The 23,568-nt window shown below is 41.9% G+C and overlaps 1 protein-coding gene across 7 annotated transcripts in view; it reads right to left on the bottom strand.

Annotated features, from left to right (window-relative positions):
• RRBP1 (ribosome binding protein 1) overlaps positions 1 to 23,568 on the bottom strand; it is a 331,988-nt gene that overhangs the window by 56,038 nt on the left and 252,382 nt on the right. For all 7 annotated transcript variants that reach the window (XM_086926921.1, XM_086926923.1, XM_086926925.1 and 4 more), the window contains exon 23: positions 14,125 to 14,214. In XM_086926921.1, the coding sequence (XP_086783047.1) occupies positions 14,125 to 14,214 (90 nt within the window). The remainder of the gene's footprint in view (positions 1 to 14,124; positions 14,215 to 23,568) is intronic.

Below are 23,568 nucleotides of genomic sequence, written 5' to 3'. Positions count from 1 at the left end.
ATAGAGCTCTGCTCCTTCCTCCGTGGTCAGTGCGATTAAAAGATGGCATTCCCAATACCTAGGCAGCATGCACCTCGTGCCCCTTTAATTCATTACCACACTCCCTGGCCCTCTATCTCACTCTCACAGGTTACTTCTTTCTAGGCATGGGCGGATTTTGCGGATTGGTAATCCGCGAATTTGCGGATTGCGAAAATCCGCAAAATCTGCGAATCCTCGTGGATTTTTTTTGTGTGTTCGCACGGGTTTCTGCAAGTTTGCGAGGGTTTTGTACAATTTCGCAAATTGCGAACTTGCAGAAACCCGTGCGAACACAATGTGCCTGCTCGTGTATGTACCTCTTGTGTGTATAAAAGGTCAGAGAAAGATCAGTTCAGCAGATGAAGAGAAAGAAGCTCCTGGTCACAGGAACAGCACGGGTATTGCGCTCGTGAAAGTCAAGGATGCAAAGTCTATCCAGCATCACAGCTGATTTTCCACGGTAGATTTGGGAAGAAGGCACACCTGTCCAGCCTCGACGACGCTCACGATTGTTTTTGGGCTAATGAATGAGTCACTGAATTTGAGCATCAACTAGTTCGAGCGACCATGTGTGTGTTACTATGCAATCGCCCCGAAGGGCGCAGGGGTCCCTTGAGTGAGCTGTAACTATTTTACAATGGTGCCAGCAAGCTGCCAGCGCCGTTGTAAAATAGTTACAAAGTTAGCTTGCACAGGAAGCACGTAGATAAAATAAAGCAGCACCTGCTTCGTTTTATCTAGTGGTTCCTGTGCAAGCTAACTTTGTAACTATTTTACAACGGCGCTGGCAGCTTGCTGGCGCCATTGTAAAATAGTTACATGAGTGGGGGTTCAACTTTTGAACCCGTTACGTCCGCGGATTTTTTTTTGCGGATTTTGCGGGAAATCCGCAAAATTCGCGGATTGCGGATTTCCCAAAAATCCGCAAAATCCGCGGGCGTAACGGATTTCCCGCTCACCCCTACTTCTTTCTCCCTCGTGACTGTTTTGCTGTCATTATCTTCCTCCGTCTTTCTGTTTTGTTTGTTTTTCTCTCTATTATTTGCAGTACATGTCTGATGCAGAAAACTAAGTGCCAGTGGTCCCCATCGGCATCTGTCGGCTAAAGTTAAGCACTGTGGTAAGCCTTGATATCCTCCCTGTGCGACTGTCATGTTCAGATTCCATTTTCTGTTAATGGCAATGTGCAAGGAGATGATCTTACTTTAAGCTTTTGTGCATTTATTTCTTGTATAATTTACACTCATTCTAATCACCAGAGAAGCACAAGGGTGTTATTTTGTAGGAACAAACACTGGCAAAATCAAAATGTTTGCCTTTTGACTTTGCCAATGGAGACCTACTTGTTTTACCAATTTCTGTTCAGAACTGGGGGGAACGAATATTCATTATTGATGCTGAAAAAATAAGAAATCTGTGAGCACCTGCATTAACATGCACGCACACATATGTGTCACTACAGCTCCCCCCAGCATGGGGACGTAAAAGTCATGACATAGTGGCCATTTTGTTTTTAGTGTAACTTACCATTTCAAGATGGTGTAGCCTCATCTTAAAATGGTAAATTAAAAAATATATACAAATCACTACTTTTTCCCTATAAAAAGAATGGGCCTGTAGCAAATTGCAAAATGTGGGCCTCTAAAAAAAATATATATATTTTAAAAAAATTTAGCTGGAAAAAGGGGAGCAAAAGTGGAGTTGATTGGGGGCGGGTGGTGTTTAAATAAAATGTAATAAAACAGACGAGACAGGTAGGAGTGGGTAAAACAACGAACACATTTGGGAGGAACCAACTACATGGGCAGTGATGTGAGGGAACGTAGCACCCAAGGAGAGAGCAAGACAATGCATGTACTCCCATGGAGTGCAGAAGAAAAAAGGGAAAATAGTCCCCTTATGTGGGGCATTAGAAGGAAAATGTATTATATTGTCTTCAATAGTCAGTCAGTCAGTCAAAATTTACTTTATTTGGTTTGTCACAACCATAAAGCATACATGTACAAAAATTCTGTTAAAATAACAACAGGTTAAAAGTTCATGTGGTTAAAATTTGTTTTTGCATTCATTAATTAAATACTTCCTCCTAGGCCTTATCTGTGGTCTGTTTCTATTTTTTGGAGCAAAGTCTCTACAAAGTTCATAAATTTTACCCCGCGGCATATTAGAATGTTTGAACCTGCTCCCATCCAGCTGGTCACAGCTTGCCTGCAGGTACGAATCTGTAGCATATTAAAAATAGGTTTCAATAAATTTTTCCTTTTTTCTATGGAAGATTCGCATGTGCACAGGAGGTGACACAAGGTCTCACTGTGGTAGTCACATAGCCTACAACTTCGTCCCTGATGCGTGTCTTTCCATGACGGGATCAAGTCTTTGGAGCAGTGGTCTCCCATTCTGAGGGCCATGAATTTTGTTTTTAAAGATAGCCGGAAGTGCGCTATGAGGTAGGCTTGAGGTTTTAATTGTTTGTAAGAATTTAAAATGGTCCATGCGTGACGCCGCTTGGCCAAAGTCTTTTTATCTTCTACCAAAGATAAGGCTTTTGCATTTAGTTTGCAAATCTTTTTGAAAGATGATTCTTCCCGTGGTTTCTTCCAGATCTCCTCTATTTTGAGGGTTTCTAGTGATGCTCGCAGATCATTGCCCCATGAATTGGATTCATGTCGATCATATTGTTTTTTAATTTCTTGCCAACATAAGTTGTTTAAAGAGCCCGTTTCCGCCGATCTTAGTTTCCAGCACCATTTCACTAGAGCTGCTTTCCGTTGATATATTTGATTTTGTAAACCAAATTCCAGTCTTATTTGAGCCGGGGCTGATCCTTTATATAGACGGAACACAGATTTGTATATTTTTGTCTGGAGGGTATTTAAAATGGCTGCTTCTTTTCCATGCCATATTTCCAGTCCATATGAGAGTGATGGTAAAACTTGGGCTGCCATTACCTTTAGCAGGTGGTCGTATGATGGACATTGCAGTTTATCTTGGAGAACTTTGTACGCGAAGCTCAGTGATTGTGCTTTTGCGGTGATGATTCTTTTTTGGTCTGAAAGTGACATATTTTTGCTTATTGTGACTCCCAGATATTTATAAGCGGTTGTTCCCTCGATTTGTCTGCCTTTTGTGTACCATTTGAAAGATCTTCTACTATTGCCCGCTAGTCTCACCACTTTTGTTTTTTTGATGTTTAGTTCTAGGCCTTCTCTTTCAAAATAGTCTGTTAATTCTGATATTATTCTTTGTAGGCCTATTGGCGTTTGACTTAAGACTACTATGTCGTCGACATATTGGAGAAACTGAATACTTTCGTTGGCTAATTTTGGCGGATGTCCGTTTGCATTCTGGAGATGGTCTTTTAGGTCGGCCAGATATATATTGAAAAGGCTTGGGGAGAGCACACAGCCCTGTTTGAGGCCATTAGTTATTTTTAATTCTGCAGATGTTCTTCTTCCGTCTCCCAGTTTTATTTTTGCCCATGTTCCGCTATATAGTGCCATTATTGTTTACATTAATGCCGGCGGTAGACCCCAAAGATCCAGTTTTTTCCATAGGCGTTTTCTGGGGACTCGGTCGAAGGCGGCTTTCAGGTCTATGTAGCAGGCTATTAAACCGGTCTTTCTTTTCCCTGCTCCTTCGATTAATAACGACAGTGCTGACAGGTTGGTTAAGCAGCCCATACCTTCCCTGAAACCGGTTTGAAATTTGGGTATTATATTATAGTCTTTTATCCAATGTTGAAGTAGGGACAATATACAGGATGAGAAAAGCTTTGCCTCCACATCAATTAAAGCTATTAATCTGTAATTCCCGGGTTCCATTCTACATCCACTTTTATGAATTGGGTGGAAGATGTTTCCTTGCCAGGACGGTGGGATCTTTTTTTCTTTATGAATATAATTAAATAGTGGGGTCAAGTATTTTGCCCAGAAGTCGGTGTCATATTTGAATAAGGCGTTCGGCATTCCATTTGGGCCAGCTGCTCCTTCCGCTTTCATTTTCCTTATTAGTGCGGTTAGGTGTTTAATCATTGTCAACGGTGCTTGTTCCTCTTGGGCAGTGCCTTCTTGCTGGACGTTCTTCCATTGTCCGGGAACTGTATCTTTTTGTTCTAGATCTTTTTTTAGGTTTTTGGTTGATTCTATGTTGGTTGAATAACTCTGGATGTTGTACAGATTGTTAATATAAGCAGCCCATGTTGTTTCACTTATTCCTATATTGGCTTGTTCACCAACTACTTTTGAAAGTTTATTTATTATATTCCAAAATTCTCCACTATTTGGTAGTTTACTTGTTCTTAAAAGATCTGCCCAGATTTCTTCTGTGTGAGCTTTTTTAGCTTTTCTACAGTCCTCTTTATATTCTTTCCTCATTTTTTGTATGTCATTATCTACTTCATTTCCTGACCTTTTTTCTGCTGCCCTTATTCTTAATTTTTTCGCAATTTCCCTTTTCTTATCTCTTAGTTTGGTGTTATACCACAGCTCTTTGTTTGCTTTGTGACCATAAATTACCGGTGTATTTATTGCAAATTTTCCCAGCCCAAATTTATGTAGATTTTCCCAATTTGCTATGGGTGATTGATTTTCCATGCCCGTAGAACAAATTTCATATTCTAAAACTGAGTCCATTATCTCCTTTTTTACTGGGCCCTTGCTTTTGATTTTTTTTAGTTTGTATATTTCCGGAATTGCGGAAAGGAATTCTAATTGTGTTTTCTCTTCGGTGTTTAACCTCATTATTGTCTCTTGTGGGAAGTGGTCGCTCTCAGGTCGAGTTTGTATTCCAAAATATTCTATATTCTTTTTTAGTTCATTGCTTGTTAGGGTGAAATCAATTATGGAGTTCTTTTTCCCACTGGAGAAAGTGGTTTTGGCTGGTATGTCTCCCTCCATTTTTCCATTTAGGATTGTTAGACCTAGTGGTTCCAGATCGCTCCAAATATTATGGATTTTATCCTTTTTCCTATTTGTTTTTGTTAGGTTGCAATTGAAGTCACCGGAAATGAATATCTCGTGCGATTGGTAAGTTCTGTGTAAAGATTTTATCAAATTTATCAAAGTTAGAGCTTTTTCAATTTTGGTCGCCTTGTCTGGGTGAATGTATAGATTTATAATGAGTAAACTCCATCCAGGGTTCTTTTTGTTTGCTTTCGGCTCTACTTTGATCACTTGTATCCAATTCTCTCCGGAGTCAAGCAGTTCAGTTTTCCAGTCAAAATTATTGGTAATAAAGATTGACAGACCTCCCCTTGGGTGTCCATACTTTGCAAATTTTTCTGCCATTGTGTGATGTTCCTCATATCCCATGATTTGCCTCGGGGTTACGTTCCAGGTTTCCTGGAGTAAAATTATTTCAAATTTACTCAGGTAATCTATTGTTTCTCGGTCTTGGGACATTTCTTTGAAACCATGAACGTTCCACGAGCAAATCCGTATTTTTGTTTCTGGTTTTGGGGATAAATTGGCATTTGGTCTTTGATTGTTTTCTATCAATTTACATACATCAGGATCGATGGGAGTTTAGCGCCTGTGCCAACCAGGACCAGTCATTGTGTTCCTTCAGACCCTGGTATAGTTGCTTTGTTTTGGTACTACTCAGATCTTGTTCCGAAATAGATTTATTTCTTGCTCCTTTCAGGATTGTTTGGGTTTTTCCCTTTACGTTGTTAGGTTGGGTAATCTTGTTGATTAGTAAGGGAAATGGGTATTTTATTGGGGTGAGACGCTCTAAGGTTATTCCCCATTCTGTAAAATGTGTCCTGGTTGAGAATATGAGTTCTGCTATTTCTTTAGATGCCCAGGTGGTGCTGCTTATTTCCGAGTCCATATCTGTGTTTCCTCGGATAAATTCAACTGCTTTCAGGTCACTTGTTGTTATCCCCCTCAGTATTGGTATCTCTTCGATTAATCGAAGGATATATTGTCTTCAATAGGTCCATGACACCAGGAAGAAACAAGCATTTGCAATGCAATTGGTCTCGCCTTAGGGACCTTATATGTATTTAGCTATGCAGCACATTAGCCTGGGTGCTGAAACATCTACTATTTTTTAACATGGCGGGAAAGTAAGCACCAAACTGAGCGAACGCCAGTTATGAGAACACATGAAGAGAAAAATAGCTTTTAAGTGGGAAATGGTATAGTCCAAAGCTTTGTTTTAAATATAAAATCGTGGCCTTCGGTGGTCACATCACTGAAAATACAAGATTTGAAAAAAATATTATTGTCTACGAGTGCTCATGGAAAACAATGTCTATGGACTGGAATCTAGAGAATGCTAAAGTGATTCTGGTATTTTAATGACCTCTGCTGGTCGTTTTCTATCAAGAAAGTTAAATAGAGGAAGTTGCCAGAAAAATTAAAAAAAAAGAAAGTCCCTCAGCAAAAAGACATTCTGGTATTTTATTGACCTCTACTGATCGTTTTCTATCAAGACAGTTAAATAGAGGCAGTTGAACAGAAAAAAGTCCCTAAGCGAAAGCAGACAAGTCCTAGGGATGATTTCCAGAGCCCGCAAAGTACATACACATAGAAGAATATACTAATGTATATACAAGAGGTCTCGAATGCTCGACCTAATAAGAGGCACAGAGAATGGTGTCTGCTATGGGATGGGGGATTAGCGACCCTAAGTCACATATACCAGGCTTGCACCCCAGGGGAGTCTTTGTGTGATGTAATTTTCATGATGGTCCTGGGGTAAACTGCAACATAAAAGGATATCCAAAGGAAAGGTCAAGAACTTGTGTGAAATTATACTAGAACAATGAGCCGCAGTTAATATATTTTCCTGTGTTTAAGATAGCAGTGAAGAACAACATTCACTTTCAGATGACATTACCTGTACTCCTATTCATGTATTTAGTTAGAGTATTTATACAGCACAAGGCAAGCCAAATAGGAAGCAAAGTACTACACAATCAATTCGAAATGCTCTGAAGTACAGAATTTCACATTAATAATGAGCAATTGCTGTGATTAATTTAAGCATTCCACCCATCACTTTTTTGTTTCTCTCACTGCAATGGCTGAAGTGCTAAGGAAACGCCAATACAGGCGAGAGGATGTGGTTCAGCGGCCAGAGCTTTTCGACTCGGGAGCTTATTGGTGTTCCGGGTTCAATTCTCAGCACTGGTGCAACATCCTGTGATTCTGGGCAAATCACGTAATCTCCCCGTGTTCGTAGACAGCGCCTTGATATCCTCACGGGTGATGAGCAGTGCTATATAAATCCACAAAGTACCTAATACATGGGCCTGATACCTCTCTGTGCCATTGGACATGTACTCCAGCTTATTGACGAAGCCCACCCAGGGTAAAACCAGTCAGATGTTGCTTGTGTTGCCATTCAGAGATGACATGGCCAGGCAGCTTGGCTAGGCTGGATTGATCCTATTGAAGCACGACAAGGCTGACTTGCATATGGTTGATTTCTGTCCAGAGTAGCAGAGTGAGCAAAATAACAATATTACATCCATCGGCATTGTTTTTTTGTTTTTCTCAATGTAATTACACTAATGTTGACCATCACGTGAAACAATACACAAAGTGATTTTTTTTTTATTGTGCACTTATTAATCGATGTTAAATACTACTGAAAGTGTTAGAACATTACAACAACCTTAGAAGAATGAAAGGCTGAGTTTTAAATTGGAAGCATTCAGCTTGCAAGCAAATACATTTAGTGGCAGCATACCTCGCTAAATTCCTGTACCACTAATTTAAATAGAGTTCTTCAGGTGACACAAGGGTCTTGCCAACAAAACACATCAACCCATTGTGGAATCTTTATAGAACAGCAACACATGTCCTGTAGGTTACGCAGTTGCTTTGAGTTGCTTCAAACTTGTAATCAGCAGATTACACATTTATCTCTGAAGCAAATACAATATACACTTGAGCTATGTTACCAGCACTATATCTTTAAACTGGAGAAACGAAGATATCTGCTGCAGGTAGCTTATTCACCAAGCTTTCATAAATTAGAGACTATGAGACCCCTAAAGTAAGCTAGAAAATGTTTACTACACAGTCCTCCTTGTTGAAGATTTCTTTAATGGCCGATCAAGAAAAATTTGACTCAAATGTACCACCAGATTGTAGTCTGACTATCATTGGCTCTGCCCTTTAAGGATCCACCCTTCTGTGCCTCACATCCTTTCTGCTGAGCCAGCAATATGAGGGTCCCAGAGTAAGTTTTCCATTAACCGTACAGCAACTTTTTATCGATAACCTATTTTCAGAGCAAATTGCAAGATATAAAATATGTATATTTTGGCAAATCGTGGAGACTCATTTAAACGAGCTATATACTTAGTTTTATTTTATATTTATTGGCAGATGTGTTGTTCCTATTAATAGTTTGAATATGAGTTGACCTAGGTACAAATACTCCATTTATGTTGGCTACTAACACATGACATGGGAGAGCACTGCAGGCTGGTCAAGCCATACACACATAAGTGAACTTTGTTTACTTCAGACCCTCCATGGCCCATACCTGCATCCCGTCATCACCTCATGCAGGATGTCTGTTCCCAATCACAAATAAATCCCATGATTGGACAAAATTCCTGCATTGAATTCAAGCCTTCAAGATTGTCCCATTCCTTTCAAAAGTCAAGAAGATTAATGATTGTCTACCTGGAATGACCTCTTTACTTGGCCAAAGTGATGAGCACATTAATATGCAAAGCATAGTGTTCCTCTGAAATTCTATATTCTTTGAACCTTTGAGAACCAGCTCTCAGAGACATTAGTCTGACCCCTCCAGGGGGTGTTTATTTCCCAGGTACTGAGAAGGAATCTTATTATTTCATGAATGAAGCAGCGGAAGTGCAAGGCACTAAATATTCATGTGTGCATAATTATAGCAATCTGTGCTAGCCTGCTTTGTGTTGCTAAAATAATGTGTATTTTTCTACATGCCTGCTTGCCTCTGAAGCAGGCAAGCAGCTGGTCTGCATGGAAACAGCATGTCAAGTGTGGGACCCGCAGTCAGTTTTGGCTTCTTTGCAAACAGCACATCTCATGTAGAATCAATGGAGTGCATACTGATGAGGCAAAGATAGCAAGACTACAACTCCCAGAAGGCAGAGTATTCAGACTTGCTGGAAGTGCTGCATGACATGAACCAACGTATGAGCACCGAGCGCCTGTCAGGATCATCTCTGAAGGACAGGTGGAGGTGAAGCGGAGTCCATCACATGTTAGCACCACGCATCACCACTGAAAGGCTGACATGAGTCAGCAATAGTCATTCACAACCAGAATTCCCTGTAAAATGTCAGTGGGGCTGCATAAGTGTTAAACACTACACATGACAGACGTCTGGTAACGCTGGGTCACAATCAGACTATATGCTAGAATCACATCTGAAAGGCCCGTTGGGCTGAGCAGGGTATATGCAAAGGTAAATGTCCAGTATTTGGAGAAGTGTGGCTCAATGGTTAGAGCAGGCAGACCTCGATGCAGAGCTCTGGCCAGGGACCAGGGTTCGATTCCTGCCCCGGCAGGTCTCGGGCTCATTAATTCCCCTGACCGGATATTCTCGCCTCAGTGCCTATTCTGATCATGGGTCCCACACTGCAACTCTGGGCAATAGCTTGCTTAGTCTCCACAATGGCCCCCACAATGCAAGGGATGCCTGGTCTGCACCATGGGGGTGCCCAGGAGTGGACACTTCACAGGGAAAGCCAGGAAGGGTTCCCTTGTGGTATTCGTACAAGCGCCGGGAAACCCACTGCGGGTAGCTGTGCACTATACAAGTACAAAAACATTTACATTTAGATTTGCAAAGGGCAAACAATTACCCGAGGGTGTCAAGGCGCTGGGGGCCACTGGGCTGATCTACCGCCGGCGCCGGGGATCGAATCATGATCTCCCTGGTCCCGGAGGCAGCCTCCCTGGCCGCTGCGCCACACCTCTTCCCTTGTCACTCACGTGTCAGGCAATGAAAGGGCAGCGGATGTGGTGCAAAGACAATCAAATCCCAAATACCCTTATATCACTGACTGACTCTTTCATAGCACAATGCATCACATGACTGCAATGAGGTGAACATAAAAAACAGAACACCCTCAGAAGAAGAAAAGGCGGACAGGCTCAGTGGACCCACTGGGGAGGTAACCTGTGACCCTGGGGTCAAACACAGAGCCCTGTAATAGATGCAGGTGCACTAAGCTACCAACCGTGGCTTCACGTATACAAATAAAACCGCGCCTAAAATACATATTTTACTCCTACAAGGGTGGAGCTCAGAGACGTTGTAGTCTAATACCTTCAGTGTCACCTCACCTCAAGGATTTTTGAAGTGCTGGGCAACACGTATTTTTGTGCCGCTTAATTAAACCCTCCTGAGTGGTGAGTTTTAGAGAGTTGAGGTAAAGTCGAGGGGCAGACAAACGAGCAATAAAGGTCAGTGGAAGTTGAATTATAAATTTGTTTTTGAGAGAGTGGGGTGGCAGAATGGGTTTAATTTACATTTTACAGCTAATTTACCCCAACTTCTCTCCCTGCCCTCCCCTCATGAACCTCCCCCTACTTGAAAAAACACACAAAGCCCCTCCGCAGGCCTAGAAAGGAAACAGCTTGATCCTCTGTTTATCCCCGTGGCTTCTCGGTGGATTCTGCAAGCAGCGGAGAGTCGGTCAGAGGCACTCCGGGGGCCAGCTGACTGTCTGGAGGGCCCTTAGCACTGCAGCGTGTGCACGGGGGGAAGACGCCGATCGCCACATCTCCGCCATGCTGCCCAAAAGTGCTGACTTGAGAAATGCAACTGACGTTGATGGATCGGCCGCTGTCTCTTTTCCTGTCCCATTGCAAAGAGTGCAGAGAGCGAGGGGGAGACACAAAGGCAGTCGAGAGATTGAATCCTTTGTCAGGGGCTTTGCAGTTTTATGGGACAGATAAAGCTGCTGTTCTGGGTGGTACAGATGGGACCAGCTCGGCGCAGTCTGTCTCATGCATGCTACTGAGAGTCGAGAGAGGTAACGCTCATACGGTGCCCGCGTTCGTGCTGCCAAGGAGCGTACAGTACGGCCACGGGGCACGCAACCCCGTAACTATACCGTGTCCATTGATCGCCTTCGGATAAGATGAAAAACAAGCATTTGCAATGCAAGAGTACTCGCATTTATGCGAGAACTCTTGAATTTGCCGAACTGTGGTTCTTCAAATAAAAGGCGTGAACCTGCTGTTGTGGAGTCTCCTCATTAGGCCAAACTGTGTTGGTGAATGTTTAACGGCCTGGCCTAGGTCGCGAGATGTCCTGCCGTGAGCCTTGCGGATCGGGTGTTGGAATGCTTTCAACACCATGGAAACAGATGGGCCGATTTGAATGAAATACTATGCGCAGCTTGGCGAAGTGTGCAGTCTTCACCAAACCCACTGGGGTAACATTTGGCATTTATTTTAAGGACATGACGGCAACCACTTGGTTTTAATTACATAAAGGGAACATCAAGTACTAGCATGCCTCATGGCATACGCCCACAGGGGCAGGACTTGGATTACTTATCAAGGGCTCCCTTTCACTGCCATTTTTGCCTGCTTGCATTTGCCCGTGACCAAGAGCACATTGATGCTTGAAACGCGTTGGGCTACGTATCTTTGTGGTGCAGCTGTTACTTTGCCGAACTGTGGTTCTTCAAATAAAAGGCGTGAACCTGCTGTTGTGGAGTCTCCTCATTAGGCCAAACTGTGTTGGTGAATGTTTAGCGGCCTGGCCTAGGTCGCGGAGACGTCCTGCCGCGAGCCTTGCGGATCGGGTGTTGGAATGCTTTCAACACCATGGAAACAGATGGGCCGATTTGAATGAAATACTACGCGCAGCTTGGCGAAGTGTGCAGTCTTCACCAAACCCACTGGAGTAACATTTGGCATTTATTTTAAGGACATGACGGCAACCACTTGGTTTTAATTACATAAAGGGAACATCAAGTACCAGCATGCCTCATGGCATACACCCACATGGGCGGGACTTGGATTACTTATCAAGGGCTCCCTTTCACTGCCCTTTTTGTCTGCTTGCATTTGCCCGTGACCAAGAGCACATCGGTGCTTGAAACGCGTTGGGCTACGTATCTTTGTGGTGCAGCTGTTACTTTGCCGAACTGTGGTTCTTCAAATAAAAGGCGTGAACCTGCTGTTGTGGAGTCTCCTCATTAGGCCAAACTGTGTTGGTGAATGTTTAGCGGCCTGGCCTAGGTCGCGGAGACGTCCTGCCGCGAGCCTTGCGGATCGGGTGTTGGAATGCTTTCAACACCATGGAAACAGATGGGCAGATTTGAATGAAATAATACGCGCAGCTTGGTGAAGTGTGCAGTCTTCACCAAACCCACTGGGGTAACATTTGGCATTTATTTTAAGGACATGACGGCAACCACTTGGTTTTAATTACATAAAGGGAACATCAAGTACCAGCATGCCTCATGGCATACACCAACATGGGCAGGACTTGGATTACTTATCAAGGGCTCCCTTTCACTGCCATTTTTGTCTGCTTGCATTTGCCCGTGACCAAGAGCACATCGGTGCTTGAAACGCGTTGGGCTTGCTCGGACGGGCATTATTTTTCTCTCTTATGCTCAGGTAATGCAAGCTTCAAGTTACCTATGTTGAGATTTCCGATTATATATACCCACTGGGGATGAAGAAACAAGAGGGTGCTATACTGACTTAACTTACATTGCAGTTTTCTGCAATTCTCCACTGGGATTTATGAGATGTGATGCACTTTTTGGGCGATTTATTCATTTTCTTGTGCTTAAATATCTTATTTTGTATATTTGTTTCTTCTCACTTGAGATATTACATGTACATAATATGTAAGCAGGAGTAGTTGTATTTCACGTACAGCTGTCTGAATGGTTGTATTGTAGAGCTCGAGATTGACTAGGTATGCCTATTCATTGCATCAGTTGGAATGCATCTAATTTGGCGAACGTTTCTCTCCGCATAACTATGATCCTTTTGATGTACAAATTAGGATATATCGACCTGGGATAATTAATTGCAAGCCCATATTGTCAGTTGATCCAGAGTGTGATTATGTTATAATGCTATAATTTGCACAAATTGCACGTTTACAAATGGCCGCGATGTTGGTTTGTTATTCTAAAGTCCATTGTTTATGTTGACAAACACTGTGATGTCATATTTTCTTTTCACGAAATTTTATTTATTGAACTAAGCTCCGTGTGTTAATCACCCGTGACCAAGGCGAGGTGATCGCTGAAACCCGTCGGGTTTTTCCATCTTTCGAATTTAACATGCTGGAATAAACAAATCCTTTTTTGCAACAGAACGTGGAAGTGGTGATTATATCGGAGTGGAGTGCATTGGCAGAACGTGTTTTTGCTGTGTGAAAACTATATATATATATATATATATATATATATATATATATATATATATATATATATATATATATATATATATATATATATATATATATATATATATATATATATATATATATATATTCTATTCCCCCTATGGTCAAAGATCAGATAAAGTCACGAAAAACTATGTCGATTTCTGTCCTATATATTGGTTGAAGTGTTCTCTGGAGCTAATATTCTTCTTACCTTCATCAATTTTTCAAACTTCAGTTTCCAGTTGGATGCTTTCTTCAGTGACAAACCATATGTATGCTACCAAACTAGATGGCAAGAAATAAAATTGGACAATGGCAGGCCTTCTGTGCCCCACTGTGGGCTTATGGTCAAGGTCATGAAAAATCATACTGAACTCTGCCTATGTTCAAGGACAACTCCACTGGTGTTTAGTTAAGTTTGGAACGGGCATCCATGATGACGGCTGTTCTCATACTTTCTTGAGGGTGAAGGTAGACAAAACGACAGATATAATAGAGGGGCATTTTAGTGGGAGGTGCTTTGTTAATCATTATTCAAACTTATCTGACCTAAATCTCATGACTCAATCAAACCAACTGTGCATGTATTTGCATAATGCTACTCACGTTATTGTTATTATCAATAAAAGAAAAAAACGTTTATGTCAACTGGGCAAAGTCTGACATATTAGCAGTAACAAAAAAAACTTTCTTACTGAAATCAAGGAGGATTCGCAAACTTACAGTTTCTGCAAGAATTGTTCTATACTGGTCACATTCTGCCTGTAAAGTGCTGTGAGCTTCTTCTGCCTCCCGTAATTGTGAAGACAAATCCTGTTAAAAAAGGCAAGCAAAAGGTTGAAATCTATGAATTCAATTCAAGTAACATATTTATGACTCTGAAAAGGTTAGTGCATGACAGAACAGCGCATAGTGTATTCACACCAGAATATATGTATGAGTTGGTATTTGTAGAGCAAGAACCTGGTACAAGCACACTTAACCGGGAAGACCCAATCCCTGCAGAAGATCATTTATATACTGCCAGGTGTGGGGTAGCTCTTCTAAAGAGGTGTGTCTTCAGCTTTTTTCTGAATTGTAGTAGAGATGGTGGTGATCTGATGCTGAAAGCAGGAGAATTGCTTTCTCACCTTTTCCTTCTTCCAGTATTTCAACTCCAATCTAGCAAAATGAAGAGGCTGGTGTGGTCCTAGCCATTAAAAGTGGCTAGTTTGTTTACTAGGTAAGCAGGGGTTTTAGATTATCTGGGCTGGAAGGAGGAGCCAATGAACATCTTCTAACATGTGAGTGATGTATGTGAATTTCTTTGAGCCCTTAATCAGCTGTGCCGCTTGATGTCTGATGCATATCTAGAATGGAGGGGTGGCACCAGAAGGCCACTGAGAAATGTTATTCTGCCCAGACTGGAGAGGAGTGTGACTTCAACATTTGTTATGTTGTATTTCTATCTAGGACCCTAATTGGATATTCCCGATTCATGCCCTTATGTGGTTATAATAAATAGTATCCTTATAAAGGCATAAGAATCAGATCCATATTTAATAATAGCCCATGCAGTCCAAAGCACGGCTACTCCCATAGACTCCTAGAAAGCACAACGCGTTCTTTAAATAAACCAAGTCTCCAGCAGCCCAGGAATCCCCCTCCTGCTTTTTAAAAAAATTTATTTTTTGGTAATCCTCATATCACGAATGGAACTCTTGATAGAAAGCTGGCACCTCCGTGCACCATTGGTCGTTCTGAACCGGCCCTCGTTGTTTACGGCCAATAGCAAGGTGGTACGCCTGCATCCTCAAGTAGCCACTACCTTCCCCTCCATACTCCTTTTTTTCCCCGATCTTTGGGCGCCCATGCCACTTAGGAGTCTAGGGAACCAGCAGGGCTCCAGACAAATCATTGGAAAACCAATCACCGAAGTTGCCATGCCACCAAGGCTTCCCAGACATTAGTCTCACTCAGTGGGTCACATGCCATATCTGATTTACTTGTTATCATGATCTGCCGTAAGCAATTAGCAAAAGTAGGGGAAGTTGGGTCCTCCTGCTTTTGTTTTGATTTGCACAAGAACTCCTAGAGTCCAGCAAGAACTGTTAGTTCTTAATGGCGTCTTATGTCCAACCTTACGTCAAACCCGGTGCCTTTCAGGTATAAATATACCAACGTTGCCTTAAGCAAACACACGGTGGTGGGGAGCAGAGCGACGTTCTACTTGTCCGAGAGCCCAGCTGTTGCCAGAGCCGAAGGAAGCCGCCCCTCCCCTTTTGACGCGCTGGAGAAGCTGCCTTTTCTCATGCCGAGAAATCCAGCTCCGGTGTTCCCAAGTCACCCTCGCGGGTTGCTGGGAGATTGAGTCCTGAGAAACGAGATACAAGACCTCCTTCATTCTATACCCAAGGTACGGAGCTGATTAAAACCTTAGAGCGAATTCTTGATTCCGATCCTTGGCAAAAACCTAACTTTAACTTGATACTGTTACTTGCTTACTCCTTCCCACGTATTAGGCTTAGGTCAGGTACACTGGGGTAGGCGTATCTTAGAAACATCAATTGTCAGTTAGTCAATGTTTTTATGTATGTATATATTTTATCCATTTTAAAGTATCATATGGCTAAGAAACCATATCAATGCTTTTACAGTATTATTTCATATTACTACTTTTACTGTACGCACTTTACTTTATGATAAGTATTGCAATTGTGGAAATTCATTTCTCTTGCATGAGAAAGAAGACTGCTCAATAAAATAACACCTTTTATTGAAAACGCCTGTCTCTCTATTTCTCTGCACTCTGGTGAAACTAAGCATGCACGATTGACTGAGTGAAATAGCCGTCTATTGTTTTCACACGACTCTAGAGATACACTCTTTATTCTGGGGGAGCAAACTTGTCATGTTTATGTGGTTGTCAGAAACTAATCCCTTCTTGTCTAAATCAGGACTGTTAACCCTTTCCTGAACATTCGAGAAAGCTTCTAGTGACCTCTGAGCTAGCTGGCAAAACTAATTAAGTCTAACATAGTCAGTAGAGACCTAGATGACCTCAGTCCTACGTCTACAGTGCTGTTTATGTTATTCCAATGCGCAGAGCCTATTGGGAATATAGGAACTACACTACAGTTCTGAAGTCGTTTTTTGAGAGAGTTCAAACCAAGCTGTCGGTCTTCCTGGTGATATGTTGCTTGACAGAGGTCTGTGCCAAAAGAAAATCCAAGAGATTATGCATCGTTTCGCAACCTGGAGTTTAAACTGGTAGGTTTGAGGAAGGGAGCCTAGCTTGAATCGGAGTTATTTGGTGCTGGTGGGAAACAGGAGGAATTAAGATTATGTGAGGTTTAGCTTCACAAATGTAGTGACATCCAAGACTGGATTAGTTAGAGGCACGATCTGTATATTTTTGGGTAAGGATACTTTTAGCCAGTTAGTTGTTATCTGCATATTGATGGATCTTGATGTTGCGGCGTGCAAGAATTGATTGAATTGATCGAAGGTGTTCCACGTACAGGGTAAAGATGATGGATGAGAGGATGGAGACTTGAAGTACTCTGCAAACTGCAGACAGTGTCCCTCATCTGGAAGAACCTATTTGAAACAGCTGGCACCAGTTTGTGAGTTAGAACAGGAATGATTTCAAGACAGTGCCTGAAAATCCGATGCGTGTTTTCGGGGTGTTTATCACAGTTGAATGGCTGACTGTGTCGAAGGTTGCAGAGAGCTCAAGCAGGACCAGGAGGAAGTGGTTGTTCCAGTCATCGAGGAGGCAGGTGTTGCTCTCTATTTGGTGTGTCGCTGTCTCAGTGCTGCAGTATGGCCTGCAGCCTTATTGGTAGTCCTGAAGAAGATTATTCTTACAGCTGTGCTCCTGAAGCAGGGAGGTGACAGTTTTCTCAATGTTTTTCCCTATGAATGGTAGGTGAGTAATAGGGTGGAATTTGGAGAGGTCAGCTGGATCCAGGGATGGTTTCTTTTGGTATGTGAAGGGTCCAGCTTGTCTTAAGGACATCTGGGAATGCTCCTTGGTTAGAAAAGGTTTGAAAAGGGTCCGCGGGCTGACTGGAGTGATTTGATGAAGGAATTATGATGGGATGCACAATCTTATATTGGAACACAGATGCATCTCTTTCACAGCTCATACTTTCAAAGCACTGAATAGTGGTTTGTTTGTTTTTAGTCTAGAAATCATATTCTAGCTCCCAATAAAAGTGATGATTCATTAAGTGAACAGTTGTAATTGGAAAGAAAAGTATCAATTATAAACCCCATCTGTTATACATCATATTACTGGTAAAACAGCAAATATTAGCAGTTTACCCATAATTGTGCCCTTGCTTTGTGGAAGATGTATGATTTTATAAACATATCAGAAAATAAATATTCACAGACATTTCTCAAATTTAAACACAAACAAAGGAAAAAATCAGACATTAGATGGGACTGAATGTAATGGACTGAACTTTATATAGAAAAAAGGACAAATGCCATAAACACAATTTGTGAGCATGGGTGAGGGGCAAAATGGTATAATCCAGGCTCATTCCACCCAACAGCTGCAATATTGGCCATTGTTTCGACTAGGTCTTGTAAAATGTCAAGAACTCATCTTTCCTCACAATGACTCACAAGAATATCACTAAATAAATTAAGCAAGTAAAGGACAGCAACATAAACTATACCTTCTTTATCCTCAAAACTGCATACAATTTTTCAAGGATATCTATTTAGTATATTCTGGAACTGACCCTCTCTGCAGTCACCCCCAAACTTTTGTCCCCCCCCCCCCTTCCTGTTTTCTGAACCAGTTTTTGTTGCCTTTTTAAAAAACTCTATGCACTTAAATTTGCTAACCAGTGCCAACGTGCTTGTGCGCTCTCCTTTAAACATGGTAAAATTGGCTTACACCCAAAAGGCCTATTCAATTTACTTGTAAGTATCTGGTAAAGTGGTACTACAGGTAGCCAGGGCCTGTAAATTAAATGCTACTAGCAGGCCTGTAGAACATAGTGCCACCCATTTAGGTAGCCATTTTAAGCATGTCTCAGGTCTGCCATTGAAGCCCGTGTGTGCAGTTTCAAACTGCTAGATCAACCTGCCAAAATAATCATTTTTCCAGGTCTAAGCATTCTTTTTTAATACATATAGGTCACCCATAGTGTAGGCTCTAAACAGCCCATAGGGCAGGGTGTGGTGTACTTAAAAGGTTGGGTACGTAGTTTTAAGTTACATGTCCTTGAAGTAAACAAAACTCTCAACTTCGTATTTTTCACTATTATCCAGTCTCGTATGACCAGATAACCATGACTGGCACTTTGTGTTTTGAGTGCTATACTTACCTTAAATCTTTGAAATTGCATCTCTCTGGTTTTACTGACTGTCATTTTGGTGTGATTCTTTTTTTCATTTTACTCTATTTTTCTAAATAGAGTTGATTCGGGATCAATTGACTGATGTTTTTTTTAAACGGTGAAAATGTATACATCATATGTTACCTCCTGTTTACATAGATTTCAGACTTTTAAGGGATTCATACAAATACCCATTCGTAAGGAAGGACAGTTACAAATTATTGTAGATTTCCATGCTGTGGGGTTGGCAATCAGCAGGAGTACGAAATGTGGGTATGGGTTTAGCATGGGCTATTTATGCCTTCTCTACTAAGTTAATACTTTTCAGTCCATGCTTACCGCAAAGTTCTGACAGTCAGTATTCAACTGATCCTAATCCTTGTCCCATTTCCCTTTCATCACTCACCTTTTTCACTCCTAACTCTGATTTACTCATGCACAAAGCGGTAAACTTCTTTGATTCAAAACTCCTTATGTAAATACTGATTGTATTTTCAGATACACAGCTAGGTTACAAAGTTGTGTCTGGGCAAGTGTAGAATAGTCACCTCACTCGAGTAATTACTTTTTTAGTGCTCTGCTCCTTTCACAATGTATTGTCAAAATGGGTGCCAGGCCAATTGGTGCAACCAAAGCACACAAGATTGCAGAAAACGTTTATAATTGAACTAAGGAAGTAACTCCGCTTTTGAGCATCTGAGACTGAATTGATGAATTCTTTCAATGCATGGTTACACAAGCCAAGGGTGGATCAATCTGCTGGGTGAGGTGAAGAAAAGCAAGCCCTAATCAACTGGGGTGTCATGTTATTTTTGAAATGGCAAACCGTGCAAATCTAACTTGTACAGAGCCTATTGCAATCTAGAAACTCTTAGGAAAAAGGCTTCTTAATGTTCAAATGCTGATACAACATATTTAAGAAATCCTGGTGATTAGATATTTGCCTATAGTCTGAGAGGCAGGAAGAAGTTGGCTCACCTTCTGCCATTGAACTGCTTCCACTATAGTAATTTAAGAAAACAAAATCGTAACACTTGTTTTTGGTGTGAAGCAGTAAAAGTCAAGATACACAAGTTTTCCCAATTTATAAAATGCCCCCAGGACATGGAAAACATAACTGTGTAGTTATTGTTAAGCAAATATGAAACATTACAACGCGATGTAATACACTGCGTGCCATTAGAACGAGGTTGTTACAATGACTGCGTTGATAGTCCGCGATGTATTACATCGCAAGTATTTACAACGACTTCCACTAGGGAGCGCGCTGGACTTTGGAATAGTATTATTTACTATTCCTACTCCAGTTTGGCAACAGTAGGGAAGGTGTTGGAAATGTATTTCCAATACCTCAGCGCCCCCTAGTGGAATTTGTTGTTAAGACTTGCGATGTCATTACATCGCGTTGTAAAGGTACTGCAGTGTAATGACCACGTTGTAAAGGTCGATTATGAACCCCATGGCCGGAACTGCACCAAATTTGTCTATTGCTTGACGTACATCAAACACACAAAAGGTGATGAGAGGAATACTTGCAACAAGTCTAACCCCTGGCATTTGCTCGGGGTAGCATTCCAATTCCATTCAATTCCAAACATTCATACTTTTGCCTACCAATCCTTGACGTAGTCAGCTAAAGTCAGGTAATGTACTTTTTTGCACTGATCTGAGCTGGCAACAAAAACAAGCATTTACAATGCAACGGTTTCGCCTTTGGAAAAGTTTGAGCTATTGGCATTGTAAATGACAAAATTAGTATTTATGTGTTGGTTTTGAAAACAGATAAATAAATGGCATTGTCATTTACATTGCCAATAGCTCTAACTTTTCCAAAGGCGAAACCGTTGCATTGTAAATGCTTGTTCTCAAATGTTGGTGTCAGTGGAGTCATAGTACACAACTGTTATTGCCAAACCTAAAAAACGAGGTAATGTGTGTTTTTACAGTCATTGAATGGAACTGGTATCTGTCCAAAATAAAGCGCGCTCTTTACTTCGTTAAACAAACATTCACATGTGTTTTGAAGGATATTTAGACACTCCTAGTAGCAAAAGTGCACATTGCCTCGCCACCAAACTTGAACAAATGGCCAAAAAAATCTCTTTTTCGAAATAACAGACAACGAAATACGTGGAAGGCACATACAGTCATTGTCATGCCCTCGTCGTGACATTTGTGGCTTTTAAGCAGGACATATGCTTCTAAACTAGAAAACAGCACAAGGAAGCCAACACAATGCATAAATCACACACTAAAGGAAACTTGTCTGTAATTTCTTTGTACACACGGGAACGCATACTCCAAAACGTATTGGGCAGTTCGGTTTCTTCTCAGGGTGGCATGTCGGGGCTCTTGCACGAGGGGTGCCAGTGCTTCTGGGGTCTGACCCCTGCCATGGCAGTAGGCCCCTGGGTAGCATGCCTGCGAGGCTGCTCTTAATTCTCAACTACTTATGAAAACGTGCTGTTTGTGTGTGCCTATTCCCATTCTTCAGGTCGGCCAGACACTGGCACATTCCACACAGTCAATAAACACCTTCCGTGCCTTCAGACATCTTAACGTAGGTACCCAGGACACCTTCGCAAATAGGTCCAATTTAAAGAAATCAGGTGGGTACCAGAAATATAGCGAATACATGTGTAACTTGCACCAGAGGAATCTAGAAATGCACAATGTTCTTTGTGAGCCAGGGGTATTGTCACAGGTAACAGTGAGAAGCTAACCCGGCAATCAACATCATTGGCACAGCACTAATTAGCTTTTAAAACAACCAAACTGCCACAACCTGGGCAATAGGTGTGTGTGGGGGTGGTGTGTCTGTGGGGCGGGGTTGTGGGGCGGGGTGTTGTGTGGGTGGGGTGTAGGTGGGGTGTGTGTGTGTCTGTGGGGTGGTGTGTGTTGGGTTGTGTGTGGGGTTGGGTGTGAGTGGGGGGTTGTGTGAGGTGTGTGTGTGGGGTGGTGTGTCTTTGGGGGTTGTGTGTGGGGTGGGGTGTGGGGCCCGAACCCACCATAGGTTGTTCGGGCTCGCTCTCTGTGCTTCCTCACGTTACGGTGTCCCTGACATTTTTTTCACAAAAAGGTGTGTCACCAACATGAAAAGTTTGGAAAGCTATGCGCTAGGGTGTGGGGGACGGGAAAGGAGGGTTCTGGGTAACACTTACAAGGGAAGGCGGTGGTTGAGCTGCATGTGTCCTCGGAGGGGAGCTGGACGACACAGACCAGACGCCTGTTACTGCTAATGAGAAACAGCTTGGCATACAGGTCAGGTCTGATGACCTGGCCACAAAGTAGACGTCTAAAACTTACCAATAAATACTTTACTTCGTTCTCATACTCTTCTTGGGGGCTTGCATTTTCCCCGCACCCTTCTTGCAGTCCGCCTTCCTCCGTTAATCATCTCCCAACCTTCCTGCCCTCCCAAATATGCGCTTGAAAAACGCACCACCAACCCACTCCTTCCTTCAAAACAAGGTAGGAAATGAACTAAAGAATGGATATGCTAAGGCCAGATAAAGAGAAATCTAGTAAACTGTTGGTCCAGTATTAAAAGCCATTAAAGAGAAAACAGAAAAGGTAATCTGTATCGATGGTGGACAGAAGAAAAAAAAAATCAACCAATACAAAACCCTAACTATGAAACAAATGCATACAGAGAGTTTAGCTTGAGAGACACCAAACAGGATCGTTGGGGGGGAAAGAAAAATAAATGGAACACACAAAACTAGTTATACAAAGAAAAAAAGGTTTAACTGTCACATGGTTTAAAGATTCACCAACAGACTTAGAATGGTGAATTGAAATGTCAACTTTTACTACCTACACAAATAAGAACTAAACAGGGCTACACCCAAAGCACCTATGCAATATTCGTCTCTGCTTCATCAATTGGCAGGTTTGCCTCAACAAAAGTACATGACAGCAAAAGCAATAAACCCCATCTATAGTTTAGTGGTAAATGATTATGAACGATAAAGTTGCATTTGCTCCACTAGCCCCAAAAAAGTAATTAAAAGCTAATAAAAAGCTTTCATTTCCAAATCAGGCATCCACAAAAGTCTACAGAGGTCATGGATTAGACCACCTAAAGTATTCTATGCTTTTAAAGTAAAAATGTTGACAGAAGGACGTACAATTTTTCAAGTTGAGTGGGATGACAAATATAGAAACACAATACACATTTTAGAGATCTGCAAGAAAATGTTGGCTCATTTCGGAGCTATGTGGTAAAAGATTAACATTTTAGGGTAGGGCTGATCCTCTCCGGCCTTGATTATGGTAACTCCCTTTACTTGGGCAGCCCAATAGCAGTCATAAAAAAAAGTCATTCAGAATGCGACTGCTTGAATACTTTTAGGTATTCCTAAAATAGTCAGCTAGAGCAGCTCTCAAATCTCTTCATTGGCTGCCCATTAACTGTAGAGTACAATTCAAGCAAGGTACTCTGCACCAAACATCAGGCAAAATATAAAGGGGGACCACAGGTCCTGCAGCAGTTGATCATCCCCAACTTGGCCAATAGAGCTCTGAGGTCCAATAATTGGGGCCTTTTTAATGTCCCCAGATTTAGAAGGACTAGAGTGGAGGCCGCACCTTCTCTTTTCTTGTTTCCAAACACTAGAATCCGTTAACTATCAGTTTGAGATTGGACGAAAAATTCCTGAGCTTTAGAAAGAAATTAAAAACCCATTTTTCCCATTGTACCTTTAAGTACTCATACTCTAGCTAGTCCAGAGAGCGCTGGGAAGCCCTGGTAGGGTAGCAATGCACTTTATAAATCTGGTGAACAGAATAGGTATACAAGGAACCATGAGCAACAGTATCACAGGTG

Source organism: Lissotriton vulgaris, chromosome 6 (genome assembly GCF_964263255.1).
Source record: "Lissotriton vulgaris chromosome 6, aLisVul1.2, whole genome shotgun sequence".
Lineage (NCBI taxonomy): Eukaryota > Metazoa > Chordata > Amphibia > Caudata > Salamandridae > Lissotriton > Lissotriton vulgaris.
This window is presented reverse-complemented; position numbering and strand designations above follow the sequence as displayed.